Raw genomic sequence first — 25013 nt, forward strand, 5'->3', positions numbered from 1 at the left:
TTAACAGTCCTCAGCTGCAGTACAGCACATCGTGCATTAGATTGCACTCAAGGAAATAAGTATTTTTGTGATGTTAAGAAACAACACCCTTACTGTGAGGGTGGGGATTGTAGAGAGACATTGTGTGAGTCACATGCCCCCATCACCCATGACCATCTTGAAAAAAACACATGGGACACGTTGCTTGGGTCAAATATTGGCACAACTTTATTGATTACAGAGGAAGGGGTTCACCAGGCATTGGGGAAATCATTTTAAGTGCTAGCCCACCTGTATATCTGTGGGGTCAACTGAAGGCAAAGAGGCCCCTAATGACACACATTAAGTAGGAACCCCCTGCATGGTTGCTGCCTTGAGGAGTACTATGGCCTTCTCTCCTGCTTGGGCTGCAGAACAGAAACCACTCCTTCGAGATCCTTTTGCAGGGTTTCCCAAACTTGGGTCGCTAGCTGTTTTGGGGACTACAATTCCCATCATCCCTGACCACTAGTCCTGCTAGCTAGGGATGGTGGGTGTTGTAGTACAACAACAGCTGGAGACTCAAGTTTGGGAAACACTGCTTTATTGGAATATCCCTTTGCACTTGGGAGGCAAGCAGAGGCTACAACCTCCCTTCCACCAAAAACTAAGGTTTACCCAATACCTTAACAGCCACCCAAGCCAATAGGGTGTGCCACCAAACCATTACATCTGCAACCAAGCCTTGAAGCTTTCTGAGATGTCACTGAGCCATGCATTATTGCCAGATTCAGATAAATGCACCCCATCGTGGCTCCTTATCAAATGTGATGTTCAGGTGCTAATCACCCTTCCGCCCATAGCCTCTACTATGCGCCCCACTGTGTGGTTTGCCTTTTTTTCTAGCCTTGTCAATTTTTGCAGTAGCTGGAATCCCACCACTAATGCTGTTCAAGAAGTTCCAACCAGCAAATAGTCATTAGTGGATACAGGGATTTAAGGGAACCCTGGTCATCACATATATCCAAAATAAGGCCTGTGCCCTTTAACATCAGGGGGAATGGCTTTTCCAGCGTATCCTTGTCCCTGACATGCCAAGTGCAGGGAATATAATGTGCGGAGGAAGATTCAAGCAAGCCGGAACTTGCAACCTGTGAAGTAGTGCTGCCTGGAAACAAACTTTACCTGTGGCGTTTGAGGGGTAGAAGTGGGCTCAACCTTAGGAATTATTTCCACGATTATCCACACATAGCAAAAAGTATTCAAATACCTTTGTTCATTTAATGGGTTGTACATGGCACAATTTAAAATAGGATTGTGGGTTCAGAAGGGCCCCAAAGCACCATCTTGTCTATGTAAATGATATGCAAAATACCTTATAAAACTGTCAGATGAAAGAGAGAATTGGGTGTGGGCCATGACTGATGGCATTTTATGATGGCCTTGATATCAAGTATTATCTTCTGTGCCTGCTAAAAAACATTATTGTTTAAACAAGCCTACCCAGATGCTTAGAAGGTTGCTGTGGATTTTAACTGCCTTTAGTAGGTTAACTTTTTGCATGTTTTAATCTATTGTTGTAAAAATTTCTGAAACTTCCTGTGTTATCTTTGAGGTTTTGTTTCGTTTTATAAAGTAATGTATAAATTTGTTTTCAAGTAGTATATAAATTTAATGGAAATAATATTAGTAATTTTGCTATATTAATTGCAGGCCGAAGCAAAGATTCAGAGAAAGCTGCTTTCAGAGAAAGACAGCTCAGAAGAGCTGTGTTTCAAACATTTATGTTAGCTCGTATCACAATAACCGTGCGAGAAATCAGTTTATTGTGAATTGCACACACATTTTTGTGTACTCTGGAGTTTAATGTCAGGGCAGTCTTCTGTAACATCCAAATTCTCTTTGTTGATGATGCTGTATCTAACGAAGTCATACTCCGAGTAGCCCGAATCGCCTAAATTGACCATCCTCTACTGGATTAAGATTCTTACTATCATATGTGATGGTTATACAGTCATACCTCGGTTTAACTACACTTCGGTTTGAGTACTTTCAGTTTAAGTACTCCGCGGACCTGTCTGGAATGGATTAATCCACTTTCCATTACTTTCAATGGGAAAGTTTGCTTCAGGTTAAGTACGCTTCAGGTTAAGTACGGACTTCCGGAACCAATTACACTCATACCTCGGGTTAAGTACGCTTCAGATTGAGTACTCTGCGGACCCGTCTGGAACAGATTAGTCCACTTTCCATTACTTTCAATGGGAAAGTGTGCTTCAATAAGTACGCTTCACTTTAAGTACAGACTTCCGGAACCAATTGTGTACATAAACCGAGGTACCACTGTATCCTGTTGTTGAAAACTTTCAGAATGGAATGTTTATTGAGATTTCAGCACCAATGGCAGAGTAAAGCATGAAGACAGAACCCAGTAGGGATGTCAGATAATTCTGTCAGAAACAGAATCAGAAATTGCAACGGTTTGCATTTTTGTCCCAGGTCCAGAACAAAAGTCAATCCAGTGAACATGGCCAGTACCAATCCAACTGCTTCTTTGTTGGAGTCTTTGTACTTCACGTTGCTGATTCCACACGAGCTGTTGGTAGCAGATGGAGTAGCGAAAGCTAAACAATGGAAACCCTACAGTGAATGGTCACTAGACTTCTGGTTTAAAAAACTGTGGTCAGGAGCTAACACACCCAGTATCTCTTGCAAGAGAACAGCAATGAAGCCTAGCATGTTGTAGTGGGGGGGGGGGAATTCACTAAGAAGAAAAGCTGCGGAAGGAAACCTCCGTAATCCCATTGACAAATCTGGAAAGGATGGTGTTTCCTTTGTACCACAATGGCAGCTAAATTCTTTGTAGTTTGTCTTATCTCCTAGTCTCACTTTTCTGTTTGCAGTTTTGAGTAATACACATTTTTGCAAGCAATATAATATAATGATACAATGCATTTCTGTATGTTGTTTTCACGAATATAGTCGTTTTCAATGCACACTTTTGCGGCCCAAGATTGTGTGTGGTGCACAAAACACCCACTGTGCTCTAACACAAAGAAAGAGTTAAGGTCTATGAGAAACTACAATATTTTTGGGGGGTGGTACCTTAATTCATGCCTTCCTTTTTGGGGAGGAAGGGGGCTTGAGGGTATTGCACTAGGGCTCCCAAGCACCTTAATCTGGACAAACTGTTTATTGAGCATTCAGCCTGATTTGTTTGTGGAGAGATTAGATAACATTGCATCAACTAAGTGTTAACCTGCACTCTCTATTGCATTTCTCTATCACCTTCCTTACTGTAAAAAGTTGGATCCACAGCCAGGATATTCCAGGATGTGATTCAATCCCATCCAAAAGTAGTAACAGTGGAAGTGCCCTTTATCCCACTATCCTTTGTCCTGATGAACTTTCGGCTCAGCCAAATTACAAAAAATATCAACAATCCACCTCCTGTTAAACATTTGTGCCCTTAAGCAAGAAAATGTGATTTGATCTCTTTGATCTGTTCTAAAGGTCTTTTGAATTACTAGTTTACAGCTGTGCGCGCTCTCTCTCTCTTACTCTCTCACACACATTTTTAATAATAATAATAATAATAATAATAATAATAATAATAATAATAATAATATTAGCACAGTTATAAAAAGCAGCATGGACACATCCTGTGTCAATGGCTGGGGATCCAATTCCTTATCTGCAGTGCAGAAGGGACAAAAAGGCACCCAATAACCACATTGCCAGGGTTGGAGGGCACACTGAATACCTAGTACAAGACAAATATCTCTGCATCATCTACATCTAGTTGCCCTATATTTAGCAATGCTAGAACTGGGTGCTTGTCCAGCAATAGCTGATGCTTTCTGCAAACACAGAATTCCAACAATCTGCAGCAAATCTGCATTCCTACTATATGTTGATAGGCCTCCTCTTTCCCCACACCTCCTCCTCCTCCTCCTCCTCCTCCTCCTCCTCCTCCTCCTCCTCCTCCTCCTCCTCCTCCTCCTCCTCCTCCTCCTCCTCCTCCTCTTCTTCTTCTTCTTCTTCTTCTTCTTCTTCTTCTTCTTCTTCTTCTTCTTCTTCTTCTTCTTCTTCTTCTTCTTCTTCTTCTTCTTCCTGGATTCTGACTGATATAGTTTATAACAGTGTTTTGCCTGTCTTTACCCCACATAGCATTCCGGGTTGCACGTTGGTCTTTAAAATTTCATCGGTGCCCAGTGTAAGGCCAACACCCCCCCCCTGCCTTCTGTTCTGCCCAATTGACTACATTATAGTTGAGACACCCTGTAACACCCACTAGGCTCAGCGCCCAGTGCAGCAGAACCGTCACGATGCCCTAAATCTGCCTCTGCTGGGTGTCTTCTGAAATATTCTGCCCCTGCAGAGAGCCCTAGTAGAGGTACTTGCTTTATAATGAGAGGAAAGGTTTGCTAAACACATTTTGCACCGTCATCCTGAATACCTAATAAAGCCTTATATTTCAGGCAAATATTAAACCCATTAACCTTGACTGATTTCTAAAAAGCATACTGACTTTCAAGTAAAATCAATGATTAAGTTTGGCATTTAGCCAGTGGCTATTTAGCTTTGCCACTGATGGATAGACCAGTAGTAGTTTTGTACCCCCCAATGCTTAGGAATCCTGAGAGGCAAAAAGAAAAGAAAAAAGTTGCATCATCTTATAATGTTTTATTATGTTTTTATAAATGTGGCTGGGGCAACCCAGTCAGATGGACAGGGTACAAATAATACTATTTATTTATTTAATATGCAAAAGCCTGTTCCTTGGTACCAGGAATCATCATGCAAAACTTGGTCACTGTCTTGCTTCAGATGAAAGCAAATGTAGGAATCCCAAGTCCCAAGGATGCAGTCACCTCTGAAGGTCCCAGATCCTCCTGCTCCATCTCACTGTTCATTGACATAACCTGCTCCCCTGTAGCGCAGCAGATCTTCCTCCAAAGAGGATTCCTCCACCAGGGGCGTGACAGTTACAATATCTTAAGAGGTATTTTGAAAGGTTCAGTCCACAATTTCCTGCTGACTAACCCAGCCACAGCCATTTGCCACCAGAGTTTCTGGTGGAAGTAAATGTCAGAGCTAATAGTATATGGAAGGAGAATGATTTTCAGCAGGAAACTGTTGTGGGGTCCCCAACCGAATTAGGGACATGTTCTGGATTGGAGGTTGCCCTGCAGCTGCTTTGCCTTCAAAGTAGGCACACTGTAGTAAAACCACAAATAATGTAGCAAGAATTTTGACTCTGTGAGATGAGATAGATGATAGATAGATAGATAGATAGATAGATAGATAGATAGATAGATAGATGATAGATAGATGATAGGGCCACCTCACACCCATCCCAATGAGCTTCATAGTTGAGTAGGGAGCTGAACACAGGTGTCTCCATTGGATCCAACATTCTTTGCATTGGATCTACTTTTGGAGAGCTGACAGTACTGTCAGTGTACATGTCCCCCCACCCCACCCCCCAGCATGGTTTCTGGTCAAGCTACCATGGAAAACACTTCAGGCAAGTGAAAGGAGCTAACCTGTGTCCCTCCAGATGTCGGAATCCAGCCCCTCAGCCCTAGCCAACGTGATTAATGACCAGGGAGTGATGGAAGTTGTAGTCCAGCACCATTTGGAGGGCTGCAGGTTCCTCCCTTTTATCTACTCCTTTCAGGTTAGATAGGTTGCCAAATAGCTGGATTGCAGAACTCACAGATTCACGCCAGTTGAATACAGGAAAGTTGTTTTTATTGATTACATATACACGCCAAGGAAAAAAAAAAGACACATCAAAGAGCAGAGACAATGGTAGATACGAAAACAATAAGGTAAAATCAGGCTACACGCTAAGTTTGCATGGGTTCTAATACAAACTGTCACTACAATCTTAACTCATCTCTTGGCAAACTTAGGGTCAACATACAGATGGCAGGGGAGACTGGGGACATGGCCACCCGGCATTTTCATAAACATTCCATAAGTTCTTGGCAGCTAAGCCAATGCATAAGGAGGCCCCGTTTCAATACAGTGGAAGCGAAGTGCTTACGGCTGATAGCAACAAAGGTTTCAGAAATAATAACCTGCTATTAGGCCACATCTTTTTTTCATAGACTTTGCCTTTGGAAACAGAAATATAGTATAATATAGTATAATCTATTGTAGTATGATTTATAGTAGCACTTTTTTTACTGGCAATTAAAAAACCTTAGCTAGACTTTACTGTGACCTTCAAACAATTTGTATAATTAATTTAAGGTAAGGGTAAAGGAACCCCTGACTGTTAGGTCCAGTCGCAGATGACTCTGGGGTTGAGGCGCTCATCTCGCTTTACTGGCCGAGGGAGCCGGCGTACAGCTTCCGGGTCATGTGGCCAGCATGACTAAGCCACTTCTGGCGAACTGGAGCAGCGCACGGAAACGGCGTTTACCTTTCCGCTGGAGCGGTACCTATTTATCTACTTGCACTGCGTGCTTTCAAACTGCTAGGTTGGCAGGAGCAGAGACCGAGCAACGGGAGCTCACCCCGTTGCAGGGATTCAAACCGCCGACCTTCTGATTGGCAAGCTCTAGGCTCTGTGGTTTAACCACAGTGCCACCCGCGTCCCTATAATGTAGATACTGCTAAATTAAGGCACTTTGTATACAGTCCCGAGTGATGAAAGGTGCTTTATAGAAATAGATGCAACAATTGCTCTGATCCAGATGGCCATTCGGAGTACTCAGATGCATACATTGAGCTCTTCTGTGAATGGCTGGTGAGGTCCCATTCATGTAGAATGCATATTATCAATGGAGAACTAAATTGCACATGCATCCATTTGCATGCACAAATAGTGCTCAAAGGAAAGCTTTTGTACATGGAGAATTTATACACATGCATCTGAGTTCTTCACCCATAAGCCATTTCTAGATCAGAAAGAGAGTTTACATGAAATCTTACTCAAATGCCAAATGGATAAAACGATGTATTTTTAATATAAGTTAGTCCAATATAACATGCCATTCTCTGGCTGGAAATGGAAGTCATAATTATGTTTTTTTATGGGAAACAATAAGAAACTCAAAATTATGTCAAGCTCCTTAACACTTGAGAACTGACTTTGCAGTAGTTTTCATTGTTTATTTGGAAGCACAGAGAGGCTACTGTGCAGAAAATACCTTACCAAAAGATGGTGTTAGATAACCTTTGGCCATCACCTGGTCAGCCAAGCTCACAAGCATGTACATGTTTTAAACTCCTTAGTTAAAGATAATAGTTTTTAAAGCAAACCTCTTCAGATTTGGTCCATTAAGCAAACATGAGGACAGAAGAGAAGAAAACGAAATCACAAACTTAGCACTCATATTGATTATAGGCATTGGGAGAAGTAGCTTCCTCTATTGATCACTCTGTCTTCCTTCTTCTCACCCCAAGATATTAAAATGTCAAGACAGTGCGGATGCTGAAACATAATAAATAAAATAATAATAATAATAATAATAATAATAATAATAATAATTTATTTATACCCTGCCCATCTGGCTGGGCTTCCCCTGCCACTCTGGGCGGCTTCCAACAAACATTAAAATACATCAAATATCACAGATTAAAAACTTCCCTAAACAGGGCTGCCTTTAGGTATTTTCTAAATGTCAGGTAGTTGTTTATCTCTCTGACCGCTGATGGGAGGGTGTTCCACAGGGCGGGTGCCACTACCGAGAAGGCCCTCTGCCTGGTTCCCTCTCGCAGTGAGGGGCAGAACAATGGGGGTGGAGACTAGCTATCATGTCTATGTTCTGCCTCCGCTGCTGGTGGCCATATTCCTTCAAATACTGCTTACTGGTTTCCCATATACATCTGGTTGGTCACTATGAGAACAATCTGCTGATGAGCCTTTGACCTGACCCAACAGGACTCTTCTTATGGGAGAGAGAAGAGTCATGGATGTTTGCATGTGGACCGCTACCATGTGCACAAGACAGTCAGAAAGGGCCCAGACATTAGCCCCCCAAGCAGCATACCCATGGGTTCCTTGCCTGCCCCACCACCTCCACCAGTGGCAGAGAAGCAGAACCAATTTGAGGCAAGACAGCACCCATTTTGGGTGAGATCTTGCCTGAAATTGGCACCAGCACTGACAGAGCTTCTTGCCAGCAGTGGACTCAATGGGGCACAGGGTAGTGGCATGGCAGATGGCAGCAGGAGCAGATAAGTGGTGGTGACAGCAATGGCAGCAGCACTTCCAGGCGTCACAGAAGCAGAAGCAGTTGCCTTGTCACAGGTGAGACTGTTTGTACATCCATCTGAACCTGGTTAGTTTGGCCACGACCTGATGATAATCATCTTGTTGTAACACAGAGGCAGGCTTCTTCACTGGTAGAACCAGTGTTGTGGAATGCTCTGCCTGCTGAAATACGAGACACCCCATAGGTACTGGCATTTTGCTGCCTCGTGAAGATGCATCTCTTTAGACAAGCCTTCTCCTGATCTCCAGACCTGAAGCTCCAGATCTAATTATTTCATTGCTGTTTTACTTGATAAACCATTTTAATGCATTTCTTTTATTGTACATTTTAATTAGGTGTAGAGAGATATTCTATAATTGGTTTGTAAACCCCTTAGAGAGTCCCATGGACTGCAAGAAGATCAAACCTATCCATTCTTAAGGAAATCAGCCCTGAGTGCTGCCTGGAAGGACAGATCATGAAGCTGAGGCTCCAATACTTTGGCCACCTCATGAGAAGAGAAGAATCCTTGGAAAAGACCCTGATGTTGGGAAAGATTGAGGGCACTAGGAGAAGGGGACGACAGAGGACGAGATGGTTGGACAGTGTTCTCGAAGCTACGAACATGAGTTTGACCAAACTGCGGGAGGCAGTGCAAGACAGGAGTGCCTGGCGTGCTCTGGTCCATGGGGTCACGAAGAGTCGGACACGACTAAACGACTAAACAACAAACAACAAAACCCCTTAGAAGCCATTTTGGCAAGTAAGTGATATCAATACAGGCAACCCCCATTGACACGTGTTCAATATGTGCGCAACTGTGCACATGTGCATTGCGCCAAACCCAGAAGTGACACAAAAACATCACAAAAATGCCAGAAATGGGATGTTTGCAGGCTTTTCCAATGGTGTTTCAAATATATGCAATTTCACTGATTCGCACGGTGTCTCAGAACGCAACCCCCAGGTAAATGGGGGGGGGGGGTTTGCCTGTATATAAATAATAAGAATAATCATTTTGGCCAGTAGTCTTTTCTCTGACTAGTGACAGTGCTATTCCAGAGCCCCAGACAGAGGGCTTTTCCATGCTTTTTCCTCCTATGCCACCTGATCCTTTTCTGAAAGATTGTAAACTGAACCTACACATGCAAATTGGATGTTCTGCTATGGCACTTACAGACATCATCCCAAACCCATCACCCGTGTGGAGGCAGCAACTGACATGGAGGCTTCCATTCGCCCAGTTAGTCTTGCCTGATTGGAAATCTGCAGGTAGCCCCACAAACTGTACCCCATAGTCAAGGGGAAGGTATTTAAAAGTACAGCTAAGAAAGAAGGGGGAAAAATCACCTCTTTCCTGCTCGGAGCAATTCAAATCCTTCATTGATTTTTTCAAAAGGTAGTGTATGGGTTATTAATGGATCCAAGATGAATTTCTTCCCCAGGAAATCAGAAACCAGTCTGGGGACAGAGTCTTTGCTCTTCCACCCTGAAAACCAGCAAACAGGGAAAGATCAGGCAAAATGCAACATGGAAATAAGAGCAATACAAATTGTGAAACTATTTCCCTGAAGTTTTATTGCAAAGGACTCCTGCTTCCTTGAGAAAGAACCACTAGAGCCCTTATCCAGGACTGTTGTGGCCCCAGCCATGCTACCAGTAGCAGACGGAATGGTGGCACAGATACATTTACCCAATCTCTTGGTAGGTGAGTTGCTGCTGCTTACCACGAGGGGAAGGGACAAACCAGAAGGGAAGGCAGAGCAGTGTAAAGGCACTGGTAAGTGCATTGGTTTGGGTACACTAGTGCATTTAAACCAGGCTGACCTCATTGCCACCTCCCCTTCTTGGTAAGAAGCAATGACTCCATCCCACTACTGCCTGTTCGCATCCTCTGACTCAGGATGAGTTCCTTGCATTACCTCTGCCTCACCAGTCTTGAATAAGCCAAATAATACAAAATAACTAGCTGGCCAGCTCCTCCAGGGAAATGTAGCCTACTATAGTCCAGCTTGGTCATAAGGCTTCATCTGACTCTAGCTCACTGCAGGGACAACGTCTTTTGCAGCTGTCTTGGAGCTGTCCAAAGTGCTGAATGCTCTCTGCTTGGCTTGGACTTTAGACTGCTTCCCCTGCGACCATTCAGGCTCCCACTGAACTGGACAGCCTGCTCCTGGATCCAGCGGTTCACTGTTTCTCACCCCACCCTCCTCCCCAACTCTAAGAACCTCCAAGAGGAGCTTGAATTAGTACTGAGAAGTGGGGAGGTATCAAGTAAGCCGATGGAACTCTTGTCATTGGCAGCTGACAACAGGATTCAGTTGTGTGCTGTCCCTGATATCAATACAGGCAACCCCCTGTAGGTATACCTGGAGGTATATATACCCTGGAGGTAGTTTGTACATTTCTGCATTAAATATCCCAAGCACACTCAGAAACTCACCGCCATGTCCAAAATTATCCTTTTTTTGTGGACATGAAAGTATCCAAAACCTGCATACATGGAATTAATATGCTTTTCGGAGGGGGGGGGAGCCCACAATCATACCTCCAAAAACAGATCCTTTCCAGGTACGGCCTGTGAATAGCAACATCGGGTCAACAGCAATTGTAGAGGTGGAAGGAGGCACTCCCACAATTACACTGGTCCCATAGTTGCTGTGGCACGATGCCAGGGCAGCCGACTGAAGTAAAACACAAAGACATGGCATTTCACCATTTGTTTCACTTACAAAATGTGGTGATGACAAAAATAAAAGCCCTCACCTGGCCTAAATAGTAAAATGGGACGATGGTTAAAAACCCCAAAGCATTTGAATTTTAAAGCTTTCATTATTGTTTTTCTTCTCTTTCCCTTGAAAAATGTACTTTTTGAACCTTGTAGATAGGGATGCTCGAAAGATTTGATGACTAAGAATTCTGATGTACAGTATTTCGACCCGATCTGCATCCCCAGGACTACTGTGTGAATCATAATGTAATTGTCCTTTGGATGTTGTGTGTCCCAGAATTTTACAATACTGTTCTCAGCTCAGCTCAGAGAGAGATGTGATAGGCAAGTATAAGTGTAATGTCAGACTAGGGATTTGAATCACCTGGAAGAGGGAATTTACTGTAATAACTTGGAATAGAAGTATCTGCAAGTTTCTCATTTCCCCCACACTTTTCTACATTTTGCAGCATTTTGTGGTTTATTTCATTTTTAAAATCCTCATGCAAATCCACTGGCATTTTGCTGCTAATTTTTCCTAATAAAACAGGTTTATATATAGTTTTGATCAATTTTTGCTAGCCATTTTCCCCAATATAATGCATATTTATATGCTATTTCCCCAATATCTTCATTTTATGCACATTTCCCCCTAATATATGCATTTTTCTAAACATTGTTTGGTTGGAAAACTGCACTGCAAAATTCAGAGAAGTGCAAATTTGAAGGAGAGCTGTGTTTCTGTTCGCATAATGTTTTGGAAAATGCAAATCTGAGACATTCAGCTTTAGATGCATGCTGAATCAAATTTCTCCTCCATCCCTAGTGATAGCACCTTTCATGTGGCACAGCCTACCCTCGTGCACCACAACCAACTTTATATTTTTGCCACATGCTTAAAACATATTCGTGAACCCAGGACTTTCTCAATCGGTACTCCTGACTATATAATACTCTATATACTACTGCATAAATGGATGCTGTGTCTCTGATTTTTTTTTGTAACTTTTTAAATGATATACAGTGGTACCTCTACTTACGAATTTAATGCGTTCCAAACGCACATTTGTAAGTAGAAAAAATTTGTAAGTCAAATCCCATAGGAATGCATTGGGAGAAAAAATTCGTAAGTAGAAAAAATCCTATCTAAAAATTCGTAAGTAGAAAAAATCCTATCTAAACCGCATCCAAGATGGCGGACGGAGCTCCATTCGTAAGTAGAAACATTCGTAAGTAGAGGTACCACTGTATTTTTATTATCTGCACATTGTTTTGGACAGTGCATAAAAGCGCATTTAAATAAATGAATAGTTAACTAACTAACCAACCTGGATCTTCCCATTATGAGTCTGAGTCTCTTAATGGTTAGATGCTAAATGCTACATCACATCCACTAAACAGAGAGGAAATGTTTGTTAACTTGAATAGACGGAATGAAACATGCGCAGGAGTGGGGCATATGGAATAAAGCTGAAAATGACTAGAGTTCACAACACCCAATGCCTGGCTGAAGATATTCATTCCCCAATAGGGTTGAAGTACTGATCTATCCCCAGGTTGGCGATTTTATTGGCACTATTTGGCAGTCCAGTTTCTGAAGTCACATACCATGGTGTCAACACGCCCAATCACTTCAAATGAGTAGTCTACACCTTCACCATCAGTCAAGTCAAACAGCACTTCATTGATGGGCTTCTTGAAATCCAAAGGGTTGACGCACTCTGTGGCTCCCATCTCTTTAGCCTTGGGAAATTTATCCTTGTTGATGTCGACCCCAATGATTCGGGATGCTCCAGCTGCTTTGCAGCCCATGACAGCTGAGAGACCAACTCCTCCCAGACCAAAAACAGCACAGGTTGAACCAGGCTCCACCTAGGAAACCATAAGATCAAAAAAATAATAATAATGGTTGCACAGCTCGGTAGTCCTAGTATATCTCAGTGTAGCATACTTTTCAACTGTTGTTCAGAAGACAATTTTACTAGTGTGGAAAAAAATATGTAGTATTTTAACTTCTCAAAACAGGGTTTGGGCAATAGGTGGACAGGGAACTGTTTCTGCTAATTCACCTGGCTTTTTGGTCACTTCCAGTAGGGACCAGCTTAGAATTTCAGAAATAAGGGGCATTTAAGGAGCTGTACCCTCTGAAATATGGTTCCTTCTAATATGTGGTACAAAAAGTGTAAAATATGAAGTTATCTTTTGTGTGTTATGTATTCTGGATTGGTCTCGGGGTTATCCATCCCTTGAAATGGTAATTGGTTCCTGAAATCCAGGTTTACATGACACCTAGAACACATCAGAGGGTTCTATACCTTGACTGTAGAACACCTGTTTTGGCTCAGTACAAAACGGCTTCTCGAGACTTTTGGAGATAATGGTCCAAGGGGACAGTGTGACAAACCTATGGTGACTGAAGCATTTACTCTGTCTCTTTGCTGTGGCAGCTAATTAGGCAAGACACAGCTGTGCTGAGATGGGACAAGAAAATGGGACCTTGTATGGAATGCTAATGATGCTCAGCTACTTTACATTATTTTTCATCTCGGGATGAAATGAACAGGGGAACAAGGGATGAGACACACCACACTTTCAGAATAAAAATTTGCTCATGCCACACCGATTTTTTTATTTATTGATAAGAACATTGGAAAACAAAAAGAAACAACTCCTAGCAGTAGAAGTAGTAGAACAAAACTACTTCATAATATGATTGTGGGACATCCAGAAAGAATAAAACAATGCTGCTACGTAAGAACATGAATCATTCCCAAATTATAATTCTAAATGAGCCCCTTACATATGTGAACAAAATATGTAAACAAACTCCATGAGAGGTGTGAGCTTGCTTTGGCCAGGTAATCTCATTTATATTAGGTCTAATTTGAGATAAACAAATTCATGTCTCCTTAATCAACACAATGAAGCCTTTCGCTTTTCTGGTCATTCATATTTGTCCGAGTTGAAAATCCCTGTTCACACCAATATGTTGTGTAGAAGAATACCCAGTGCTCTTTGAAGAGAGATGTGGATACTGCTTCTATTTGTCTATCTCCCCCAAAATATTTTGATACTATACTATATTATACTATACTATACTATACTATACTGAAATGCTTAAATGTTTCTTTGATTGTCCTTGAATTTTCCCACCACCCTTGCCATCCTCTCCTGCCACACCAGCGTGGCATGCCACACCTTTTGAGAACCACTGGATATACTTGTGCTCTAGTAGAACTCACCTTGGCTGTTTGAACTGCTGCCCCATAACCGGTGGAAAACCCACAGCCAATCAGACACACTTTTTCCAAAGGAGCAGCATCATCAATTTTCACCACTGCATTTTCGTGTACCACAGTGTATTCCGTGAAGGTACTGGTGCTGATGAAATTATGAAGTTTTTTCCCTTTGCAGGTGAACCTGCTGGTGCCATCCAGCATTAATCCGCGAGCCTCACTGAGGCTGTTGAAAAGAGACAGGCAGAAATGTGACCTTAATGTGCATCTTAAAATGCAAACAGCACCACCTGGTTGTGTATATATAACAGTTACTGTAGTTCGGGTTAACCCTTTCCTTTTCTGCAACAGCCTTGAGGAAAATCCTCCTTTAAATAGTTATTATATTGGGAGGGAAGCTTCTATCAGAGCCAATGACAAATAATGCCTATAGTGCCAAACGGAAGCAGGCGAAGAACAATGTGAATCAATGCCAGTGCTTGGAATGAACTAGTTTGGTTTAATGAAGTTCACTGAATTGGCTCAAAAATCTCTGAACCACACAGAGTGAACCGAAGATGAATTAGATGAGAGACAGTGTGGTGTAGTGGCTAGAGTTTTGCCTAGAACAGGCACCCCCAAACTGCGGCCCTCCAGATGTTTTGGCCAAAACTCCCATGATCCCTGGCTAACAGGACCAGTGGTCGGGGAAGATGGTAATTGTAGTCCAAAACATCTAGAGGGCCGCAGTTTGGGGATGCCTGGCCTAGAACCTGGGAGAAACCAGGGTTCAAATACCCAGTAATCCACAAAGCCCACTGGCTGACCTTGGGACAAACCCTGCCTCTCAGCCTAACCTACCTCACAGGGTTGTTGTGGGGATTAAATGAGGAGGTAGAGCACCATTTACACCACCTTGAGCTCCTTGGGGGGGGGGAGGTGGGGTATAAATGCAATTAATTAAAAAAAACAGAATCAGTTCCTTTTAAAAATGAACTGATCTGATTAATATAAGGAGATGGAACACTGCCTTGTGTTCCTGCCTCTCTCCCTTTGTTTTAATGTAAATAACAGCCTTTAAATTATGTCAAAATATTGTGTAAAATAAATAAATAAATAAATAAATAAATAAATAAATACTGAAGCTCACTCATTTTCAGAACAGAGGTTCCCTCTGGTACTTTGGCAAGAAGTGCATTTTCCACATTGTGGAACAAAGAGGGGAATTACTTTGTCTCCTGTGGGGGGGGGGGGAATACACAAATGGTTAAAACTTTTACATTCAACCCCAATGCACATGAGACCCCATAACAATGAAGGAAAGCACAACTCAGCAGCCACTTAAGTAACACAACACCGGGAAGAAGGACTGCAACATCATCAGAGAACTGCATTAAAACTTTAATTATTTCATAGAAACAAAAACAAATTTTCATCGTGAACTGGACAATTTGAACAGTGCAAAGACAACCTGTTTGTTTGCACAGGGCAAAAGTGTTTACACTGTGATTTGCGAATATTTATTTTTCCACAACTGCTTTACCACAAGTGTTACCATGTGAGAAGTAGCCCTCAGGGTCTCGTAGGAAAACCCCCACCCTCCATACCTGGTTTCACACAAGTCACTCCCTCTCCAACACTCTCTACAACACCAGCTGCTTCATGGCCCAGAATTATCGGAAAAGGCATAGCAAAGGCACCGCTGATCACGTGGTCATCTGAGCGACAGATCCCTGTGGCCAGAATCTGCACAGAAACAAAATTGTGCTTCAGGAGAGGAGAAATCATTGTCTTCTTTTCAACTGTTTGGATGTTAGATATCAACATATTTCACGATAACTCGTTTAGCACCTGGCTGTTTTCTGTGGAACAACATCTTGCAGTCTAGAGATGGAAAACATGTGACCTTTCAAATGTTGTTGGACTCCCAACTCCCATCAGACACTGCCAGCATGGACAATAGTCAGGGATGATGGGAATTGGAGTCCAACAATATCTGGAAGGTCTCAGGTTCACCATCCCTGCTCAAGGCTCTTGAATAAAAAAATGTTCACAGAAGGGTTGAAGGAACTGAGATTCCCCTACAGCAAATGATGAAACCAACAGTTAGATAATCTTGCATGCTTACATTTTTTAAAAATAAAAAAAAATTCTAAACCCATTTAATATGTATGGTGTACTCCTTAGGAGCTGGAATGATATTTGCTAAAACATTGGCAAGCAAGGGAAAATTGAATGTCTTAGGCTGTATACACATTCAGAAAACATTTTCCCCCTCCAATTCTGGACACTTGTTAACCCCTCACAGAGTTACAATTCCGAGCAATCCTTAACAAACTACAGTGCCCAGAATTCTTTGGGGGGGGGAAATGTGCTTTGAATGTGCTTTAAAGGTATATAGCATGTACTACAAAATAAAGGGTCTGTTTACCTTGGTTAAACTCGTGGCCTAGAAAGACATCATCAAATGTGTGAAGTCTCGTTATATGCTTTTTATTAAGAGCATTCTATATCTCTAATGTAGACTGTGACTTCCTGAATTTGATTTCATAAATGCTATGTAACCGTAACATTTTGAACTATATCTTGTGTTTTTCAATAAACAAAGAACAGCATTGCAAGGATGAGTCTTCAGTCCATGTAGCATCAATGGTGATATGTCTTGTTTACCTTAATGCGGACTTCATGAGCCTTCGGAGGAGCTACTTCCACTTGCTCAATGCTCAGAGGTTTCTTAACCTCCCAAGCAACGGCTGCCTTGCACTTAATGACCTGTCAGGATGATAGAAGATATCAAATCATTTTTGTTATTGTGTGTTACACCTTAGAATCATAGCTGGAAGATGGACCTCTGAGGTCTTCTAGTCTATGTTGAACGTCAGAAAAGTCCAGCCAGTGAAGACAGGAGCAGGAAGAGCAAATAGTCTCTTGTGCATTGTAGTTTTTTGAGGATATTTTCATCGAGACCTTTTGCAAGTGCCATAGGAAGTATTGGTAGGCATTCTTGGGCACCCTGTTGGCAAATCTTGCCTAGCATAGGAATGGAGAAAACACAATGGATAACACGAGTGGCTGCTGGAAGGTTGTTCCTACCTTCCCTTCATCCTATGACCTCCACATCCCTTCCTTTTAGGTATGGAGAACCTCTGGCCTACTGGCCCAGTTTATATTTTATATTGACATGCTCATTATGACATTTATGAAACATTGCCTATGTACTTGGATTTTCATTTGGTTTGCTGAGATTGTAGCTGCACATTTTTAGGAATATGATGGTAACATTTGTAGGCCTTAGCTTATTGACTGAAGTTAGATGGAGTTCTGCAAACAGTTATGCTATTCAGGGAAATAAAACCTCCCCTCCCTTGAAAAAATGCCCCCTAATTTCCCCCTTGAAATAATAAGATTCCATTTGCTAAGGAATCTTATAGCAATGGGTGATACTGAATAATATACCAAAAATATTAAAAACCATAAAAATATCAGAATGTTCAGCTGCTGCTGAGCCTTCAAAGACCTGGAAGAAAGAGTTACAATAATGAACAAAATTAAGATTAGGGGTAAGATTTGCAAATTCTCCATGAAAGAAATGAATTGATTCAATATACAATGTAAGTTGAGAGGGATGAAGGAAATGTGTGAGGGAAAAAACAGTCTCCAGATGCAAATCCTGCAATTTTTTTATTGTGCAAAGTAGCTTATTTTCAAGAATTAACAATGGTCCATAATTAGTTGGTGGCAAAATATTAACTTCCAAATTAACTTCCAAGATTAATTATGGGACAAGCCTAAAGAAAAGTGCCATATACAAAGGCTAGCTTTCAAAAACTGAGTGGATTAACTATTTCCAGATGCGTATCTAGGAAGAGTACTTTAATTATTCAATCTGTCATGCAACATAGCACATTTAGAGATCCATACACATAGAAGAGCTGTGTGTGGAGAGAGGCCCTTTCCTCACCATTTGGCCCCTTTGGGAAACACAACAAACCTGCTTCACCTGTCATTGGGTGTGGAGAGTGCATCTGAATGGGCACAGCTGTGGGCAGCCTGAGGAATTACCTTCCACCTTGGGCCTCCCCATAAAAAGCAAATCTAGAGTGAGAGATGAGGATGATGTTGTCTTCTGTTTCCAGGGACTCTTCTGATATTTGCAGGTGAGCTGTGAGTTTGTTTGGGCTCTGGGTGAGAACCCAAGGCTGAGAGAGAGGGTGTGTCAGAAGGGAAATGAATGCATATTGAAATATATGAATTAATGCAACATTTTTATATGTAACTACTGTATGTGTTTTTGTCATATTTTGTTTGTCTGATGTTGCTTCAGTTTTTTGTACACTGCAATTAGAAAGATTTTTAATATATTGAAGTGTTACAGAAGTTAAATAATCAAATGGACTTATGTAGAGTTACAGGACAGATTTTGGTATTTTTCTTGTGGGAAGGGATTATGGGACCTCTTATGAGAGAGCCAGTGTGGTGTCATGGTTCAAATTTGTAGTGGTTGGAGTGTTGGGTTAGGACCTGAGAGACCAGGGTTCAAATCTCCACTTGGCTATGAAGCTCACTTGGGCCTGTCACTGCTTCTCAGTCTAATCTCACAGGAGGAATAATTGAGGAGGAACTACAGTGTATGCCACCTCCTTGGAGAAAAAGGTGCAATATAAATTCTGTTGGTGGTTATAGTTTCTATATATATATATATATATTTAGAGAGAGAGAGAGAGAGAGAGAGAGAGAGATGGTAAAACAACTTTTAGCTTGGAACATGTCATTGGCAATACTACTAATGTAGGATAGGATGTAGAAGGGAGGTATTTTCAAATGAGATGATGAATATTCTTGCCAGCACATAGTTTACATTGGAATTTCAGATCTGGCAAATGCAATATATGTGGTGGTGTGTTGTTGTTTTTTAGTAACCTAATTTAAATACAACCAGTAAAAGCTGCCTAAACATCATCCAGCGTCAGTTAATTTACTTTTTCTCTTTCGCAGAAAACTGCTTCTTGGCAGGACATTCTGTAATAGTGAAGCAATCCCCACACCACTAAATATGTATCATCTGTCTGACATGCTGTCTTTGGCAAAATTAATCTATTTTTTTTAAAGCATGTCTGCTGTTATTGTAGGCAGCATTAACTTTGGGAATCCAGAACTACCGAATGCCGCAAACCACTTACTAGTGTCTCCTAGTTAAATGGTTCCTTGAATTAAATTATAGAAAGTGTCATTGGTATTTGTTCATATTAGAGAGTGAAGAAATGCAACTTTTTGTATATTCCTTTTATTGAATTGTATCCAACTGTCTGAGGAGAACCATTTGACTAACTTGGCAGGTCCCCTTAATTCAACAGGTCTATTCTGAGTATTACTTCTGTCAGATACAACCCACTGAGTTTATGAGAGGAATAGGTGTAGCAGAGGTCTGTGGAAGTACAGAAGCATTTCCATGATCCAAATTGAGATGTTGAATATCCTTAAGTATTCTTGTTAAAAATCAGTGGTGTGTGCATTCCTTATCCTTTAGTTTATTTCCACATTGTGAAGTTCTGCTTATATATGTAGAAGAAAGCCTCAGTCTGTGTATTTATTGAAGAAAAGTGTGTGCATTCAGGAAAATACTCAACCATTTCTAATAATACAGGCGTATTGTGCTTTAAATTATTTAAGTGAACAAAAGAGTAGCTGCCTTGGAACTGAAATTTAAGAGACCTGGCTTAAGAGCCTGTAGTATAGGGCTTAGACACAAAGGTAGCAAACACAGTGTGAGCTGTAGTCCAGCCACATCAACTCTCACCATTGGGAGTCCTGAAACATTGGGCTTCTTCTGCAAGAGAGTATTGGACCATGACTAAGCACACCTGGCTTCAAAGCCCTGCTCAGTCTTGAAGCTCACTGAATGACTTGGGCCACTCACTTTCTCAAGTCTAAACTTCCTCCAGGTTACAGAGAAGAATAATGGGAGTAATAGGAAGAAAACCTCCCTTAGCTCCTTGGGGAATAGGTAAAGGTAAAAGGACCCCTGACCGTTAGGTCCAGTCGTGGACGACTCTGGGGTTGCAGCACTCATCTCGCTTTACTGACTGAGGGAGCCGGAGTACAGCTTCTGGGTCATGTGGCCAGCTTGATGAAGCTGCTTCTGGCGCAAGGGCGTAGCCAGGATCAAAACTAGGGGGGGGCAAGCCATGATTATTCAGGGGCGGGGCCACAAAGTGGGAACGTGGGCGGGGCTACAGGGCCAGCTGGCCTGAGGACATCGTGCTGGCGGCAGCGGCGGCAGCGGCCACCTTGTGCTTCTGGGGCTGGCAACGGCGGCGGCTACCCTGCTTGGCTGGAGAGGACGGGAGGGTCGGGCAGGCAAGAGGGGGTGACAGGGTGGGCGAGGGCAAGGCAAGGCACGGCCGCAGTCACGACGGCTCCGAGGCGTTGCTGCATATCAGCATAATATTTCAACCATGTTGTGGGTTCAAGCCCCACCTTAGGAAAAAATTCCTGCATTGCAGGGGGTTGGACTAGATGACCCTTGTGGTCCCTTCCGACTACAATTCTATGATTCTATTGATATATTGCCATAGCATATGCATCATTCTGCTTTCTTGAATTGTCCTACTCCTAGGCATAGCAGCCAACTCCTAGAGGCCTAGGTGCCTCCCCCCCCCAAATACTAGTAAATACCGTATGTGAAAGAGTCATCCCCCCCATGTTGATGGGCTTTCTATGTGGGGCTTATCTGCCCCCCCCATATTTTATTAAGAATGGAAGAGGGAGGGAAGGAAGGAAGAAATAGAGAGAGGGATAACTCATATTTGTGGGTGCCTCTGGGTGATGCTGTGAAGCTGGAACTCTGCAGCAAGAGGATGGGAGGGTCGGGCAGGCGAGAGGGGGTGGCAGGGCGGGTGAGGGCGAGGGAAGGCACGGCCGCAGTCACGACAGCTCCGAGGCGTTGCTGCATATCAGCATAATATTTCAACCATGTTGTGGGTTCAAGCCCCACCTTGGGGGAAAAATCCTGCATTGCAGGGGGTTGGACTAGATGACCCTTGTGGTCCCTTCCGACTACAATTCTATGATTCCATTGATATATTACCATAGCATATGCATCATTCTGCTTTCTTGAATTGTCCTACTCCTAGGCATAGCAGCCAAATCCTAGAGGCCTAGGTGCCTCTCCCCCCCCCAATTACTGGTAAATACCGTATTTGAAAGAGTCACACCCCCCCCATTTTGATGGGCTTTCTATGTGGGGCTTATCTGCCCCCCCCCCCAGTATTTTATTAAGGATGGAAGAGGGAGGGAAGGAAGGAATAATAGAGAGAGGGATACCTCATATTTGTGGGTGCCTCTGGGTGATGCTGTGAAGCTGGAACTCTGCAGCAAGAGGATGGGAGGGTTGGGCAGGGGAGAGGGGGTGGCAGGGCAGGCGAGGGCGAGGCAAGACAGGGCCGCAGTCTCGATGGCTCCGAGGCGTTGCTGCATATCAGCATAATATTTCAACCATGTTGTGGGTTCAAGCCCCACCTTAGGAAAAAATTCCTGCATTGCAGGGGGTTGGACTAGATGACCCTTGTGGTCCCTTCCGACTACAATTCCATGATTCTATTGATATATTACCATAGCATATGCATGATTCTGCTTTCTTGAATTGTCCTAGGCATAGCAGCCAACTCCTAGAGGCCTAGGTGCCTCCCCCCCCCAAAAGAAATTACTGGTAAATACTGTATTTTAAAGAGTCCTCCCCCCCCCATGTTGATGGGCTTTCTATGTGGGGCTTATCTGCCCCCCCCCCCAGTATTTTATTGAGGATGGAAGAGGGAGGAAAGGAAGGAAGAAATAGAGAGAGGGATAACTCACATTTGTGGGTGCCTCTGGGTGACGCTGTGATGCTAGAACTCTGCAGCAAGAGGAAGATAACGGTACACCTGTACAGGAGCCTTGTAAGCAGCTTTCTCTCTGCTTGATTTACAGCAGGCACGTCCAACAGGTAGATTGTGATCTACCAGTAGATCACTGGATGTCTGTGGTAGATCACTGCTAGATCACTGGCACCCCTAAAAAAAGCTCACCCAAATTTTTCCTCCTCCCTAAAAAAAGCTGAACTATGACCTGAAGCCCTAAACAAAAATGGGCCTCCCTCCCTCCTAAAAGAAGCTCAACAAGTTTGACCTAAACCCCCCAAAACAGGGCTTCCCTTCCTTAAAAAAACTCAACAGCTTTGACCTGAACCCCCCAAAAGGGGGTAGATCACTCCCAGTTTTTAACTCTGTGAGTAGATCAGAGTCTCTTGGGAGGTGGCCACCCCTGATTTACAGTATACAGATGCAGGAGGAGGGGCAGACTGGAACACCAATGCTTTTTATAAACATCACTGTGTCTATCAAAGCTACAGCCCCCCCCTTCTTATTCACTTCCTTTTTAGCCTTGCAGGGCCACCTTAGTCAAATTGAATCCTCTGCACCCTCATTAAATCGCCAATAGAACTGTTAATGCGATCCCTGAATGCCCATTAACAACTCCCACTGAATAACAATAGGGTGAATAGGGTGGACCTTGCCTGAAGGGATATTCTGCTCCATTGTCTTAACTGCTTAAGTACTGGTAGCCACTTTGCTTTATTTATTTGATGTGTTTTTGTTACAGCTGTGTTCCCGCCCCCAGCAAGTGGAGAGCTGCTCTTGCTAAAGCAAAGCCCTTTCCACTTCAGTTTTTGGAGGGGCAAAGTATTGGTTATGGTCTGTAAAATACAATATTTTTTTGCTTCTGGGGGGGGGGCAGCTGCCCCCTCCTGCCCCCCCTGTCTACACCCATGTTCTGGCGAACCAGAGCAGCGCACGGAAATGCTGTTTTCCTTGCCGGCGTAGTGGTACCTATTTATCTACTTGCACTTTTACATGCTTTCGAACTGCCAGGTTGGCAGGAGCTGGGACCAAGCAACGGGAGCTCACCCCATCACTCGGTCCCAGCTCCTGTCAACGGGAAGGTAAATGGCGTTTCCGTGCGCTGCTCTAGTTCGATTGAAATAAAAGGTGACGTTCATTGTGAGCTTAATATCTGTGTTCTATATATCCCAGCTGAAATCTCTCCAGAAAGTTTTAACCCACAGCTATCAGATTTGCACCTTCATGGATTGTTTAATGCATATCTTTTTTAAAAAAATGAAATACTTTTCTCAATGTGTTAATGGGAAGATCCATGGCATAGTGGAAGACCATCTGTTTGGCATGCAGAAGATCCTGGGATCAATTGCCAGCATTTCATGGTGGAGCTGGGAGAGAGCCCTGTCTGATATGCTGGAGAGCCACGGCTGGTCAGTGGAGCTCGGCCTGACTATGCCAAAAGGCAGCTTCCTATGATGAAATGGAAGGAGGCAGAAGATAGGCAAAGAGCTTTGAGGTGCCTTGAAGATTAAAAAATGAATTCTTCATCTGATGAAGTAGACTGTACAACAGGAAAGCTTGTTGTACAACGGAATAAACGTTGGAAGTCTTTAAGGTGCCACAAGACTCTTTGTGAGTTTTGCTGCTAGAGATTAAGACTGCTAGCCCTCTAAAATATATACTGTAGAGCAATCCCAGTCCTATAAGATCATGAAAAGAAGGAGGTATTTGAGGCATAATGTATGTAGTGCTTTCATATAAGAGGGAAGCTTAAAAACTCCAAAGTGTAGCAACAATCCAGCAAAAGTGAAGCATTGTTGAAGTCCCATTGCTTCCAGCAAGAATGAGTTAAGCATGTATTTTAACTTTCCAGCTATAATTGGTGGAAACTTAAGCAATGGCTAGGTATTGCTGCCCTACTTGTATTTCAACTTGAACAATGCTTTCTTTTTTAAAAAAACACACAACCTTTTGCTCTCAAGTTTCCATTAGGTTAAAATGAGCTTTCAATGCAGCAGCCTTCAACATACCACATTTTGTTGGATACTGTTGTACAATACTTACTTGTTCCTTCCCAAATCGGTGGGTTCTTCCTGGCCCATGAAAAGTACTCCATGCCATAGAATCATATAATTTTAGAGGTGAAAATGACCCCAAGGGTCATCTCATCCAACCCCCTGCATCCATGAATGCTGTTTCTCCAGCTATTTGTGTTTTGAATTTTATAAGTTTTGTGATGACTCAGTTGGAGTTTTATCCTTTTCAGCACTGACTTTTAGAATCATTTTTAAACACTACCGTATATACAGTATACATAATCTCAACTGATATCCATGAAACAAATTGACAATTACAGAAAAAACGAAAAGGAAATTTCTTTAAAAATCATTCGTGCGGCAATAAACAATCCAATACTCGGTGAATACTCAGCGTTGATTTTTCCACTTACTTTGCCTGCGGTACTCATTGTGCTTCTTCCTCAGTTTTGCAGTCTCTTCTGCTCTCTGCTTTCTTGGTTTAGAAAATCAATAGCCTGAGCAAATTGTTGGACAGTTTGCTTACCCAGTTCCCTTGCAAGCTACAACTGCACAAACACAGCTTGGTGCCTTTTAACCAAACCACATATTCTTAGATCCCACCCCAGAGCCCAAAAAAGAGATATGTTAGACCACTCCCCTGCTATGATACACGATTCCACACTGCAGCTTAGTAGCAACGGAGATGACGCTTATTAGAAGTTGGTTGGTGCTTATCAAGGTGTTTAAAGCAGTGTTATAAACAAATATCCGCACAGAGCTGTGCCAAATTAAACAACATAAATCCATCCTGCTCTAATCACAGGTGCATCTAACTTAGAAACCATTCATTCAGCTCCATAGAGGAAATGAAACTACTGTAGATGTATGATGTCTAGCATGTTACACTCCAGACCACAATCTAATGAGGCGATGAAGGGGCAGCACTGTTCCTATAGAACCCAGGGATGCTCTCTTGGCACCAGTTTAGATGAGTTTAGATAGCTGGTGAAAATCTTACATATGCT

At 42.7% G+C, this 25013-nt stretch overlaps 1 protein-coding gene across 2 annotated transcripts; it reads right to left on the reverse strand.

The window, feature by feature from the left end:
- Window positions 1-5693: 5693 nt before the first annotated feature.
- On the reverse strand, window positions 5694-24618 carry LOC118084558 (alcohol dehydrogenase 1A). 2 transcript variants are annotated; one of them, XM_035114193.2, is made up of 9 exons: window positions 24420-24610; window positions 16767-16868; window positions 15704-15842; window positions 15247-15334; window positions 14124-14343; window positions 12490-12753; window positions 10720-10855; window positions 9522-9660; window positions 5694-7408 (listed from the first exon to the last, which is right to left on the reverse strand). In XM_035114193.2, exons 1-9 carry the CDS (start codon window positions 24435-24437, stop codon window positions 7384-7386), a joined length of 1131 nt encoding a protein of 376 aa, XP_034970084.1. In that variant the 5' UTR covers window positions 24438-24610; the 3' UTR covers window positions 5694-7383. The 2 variants fall into 2 exon arrangements, 1 of the variants encoding a protein (XP_034970084.1); XR_004692504.2 differs by lacking the exon at window positions 10720-10855 and having other exon boundaries at window positions 24420-24618.
- Window positions 24619-25013: the final 395 nt, after the last annotated feature.

Source organism: Zootoca vivipara, chromosome 9 (assembly GCF_963506605.1).
Source record: "Zootoca vivipara chromosome 9, rZooViv1.1, whole genome shotgun sequence".
NCBI classification, from domain to species: Eukaryota; Metazoa; Chordata; class Lepidosauria; order Squamata; family Lacertidae; genus Zootoca; species Zootoca vivipara.

Excerpts from the sequence above, each read along its gene's own strand:
- LOC118084558 (XM_035114193.2), bottom strand. Across the intron at positions 15,335-15,703 it reads AGTGACTTGTGTGAAACCAG|GAGACAAAGTAATTCCCCTC; the intron begins GTATGGAGGGTG and ends CCCCCCCCACAG. Across the intron at positions 10,856-12,489 it reads TTGGGCGTGTTGACACCATG|TCGGCTGCCCTGGCATCGTG; the intron begins GTATGTGACTTC and ends GTTTTACTTCAG.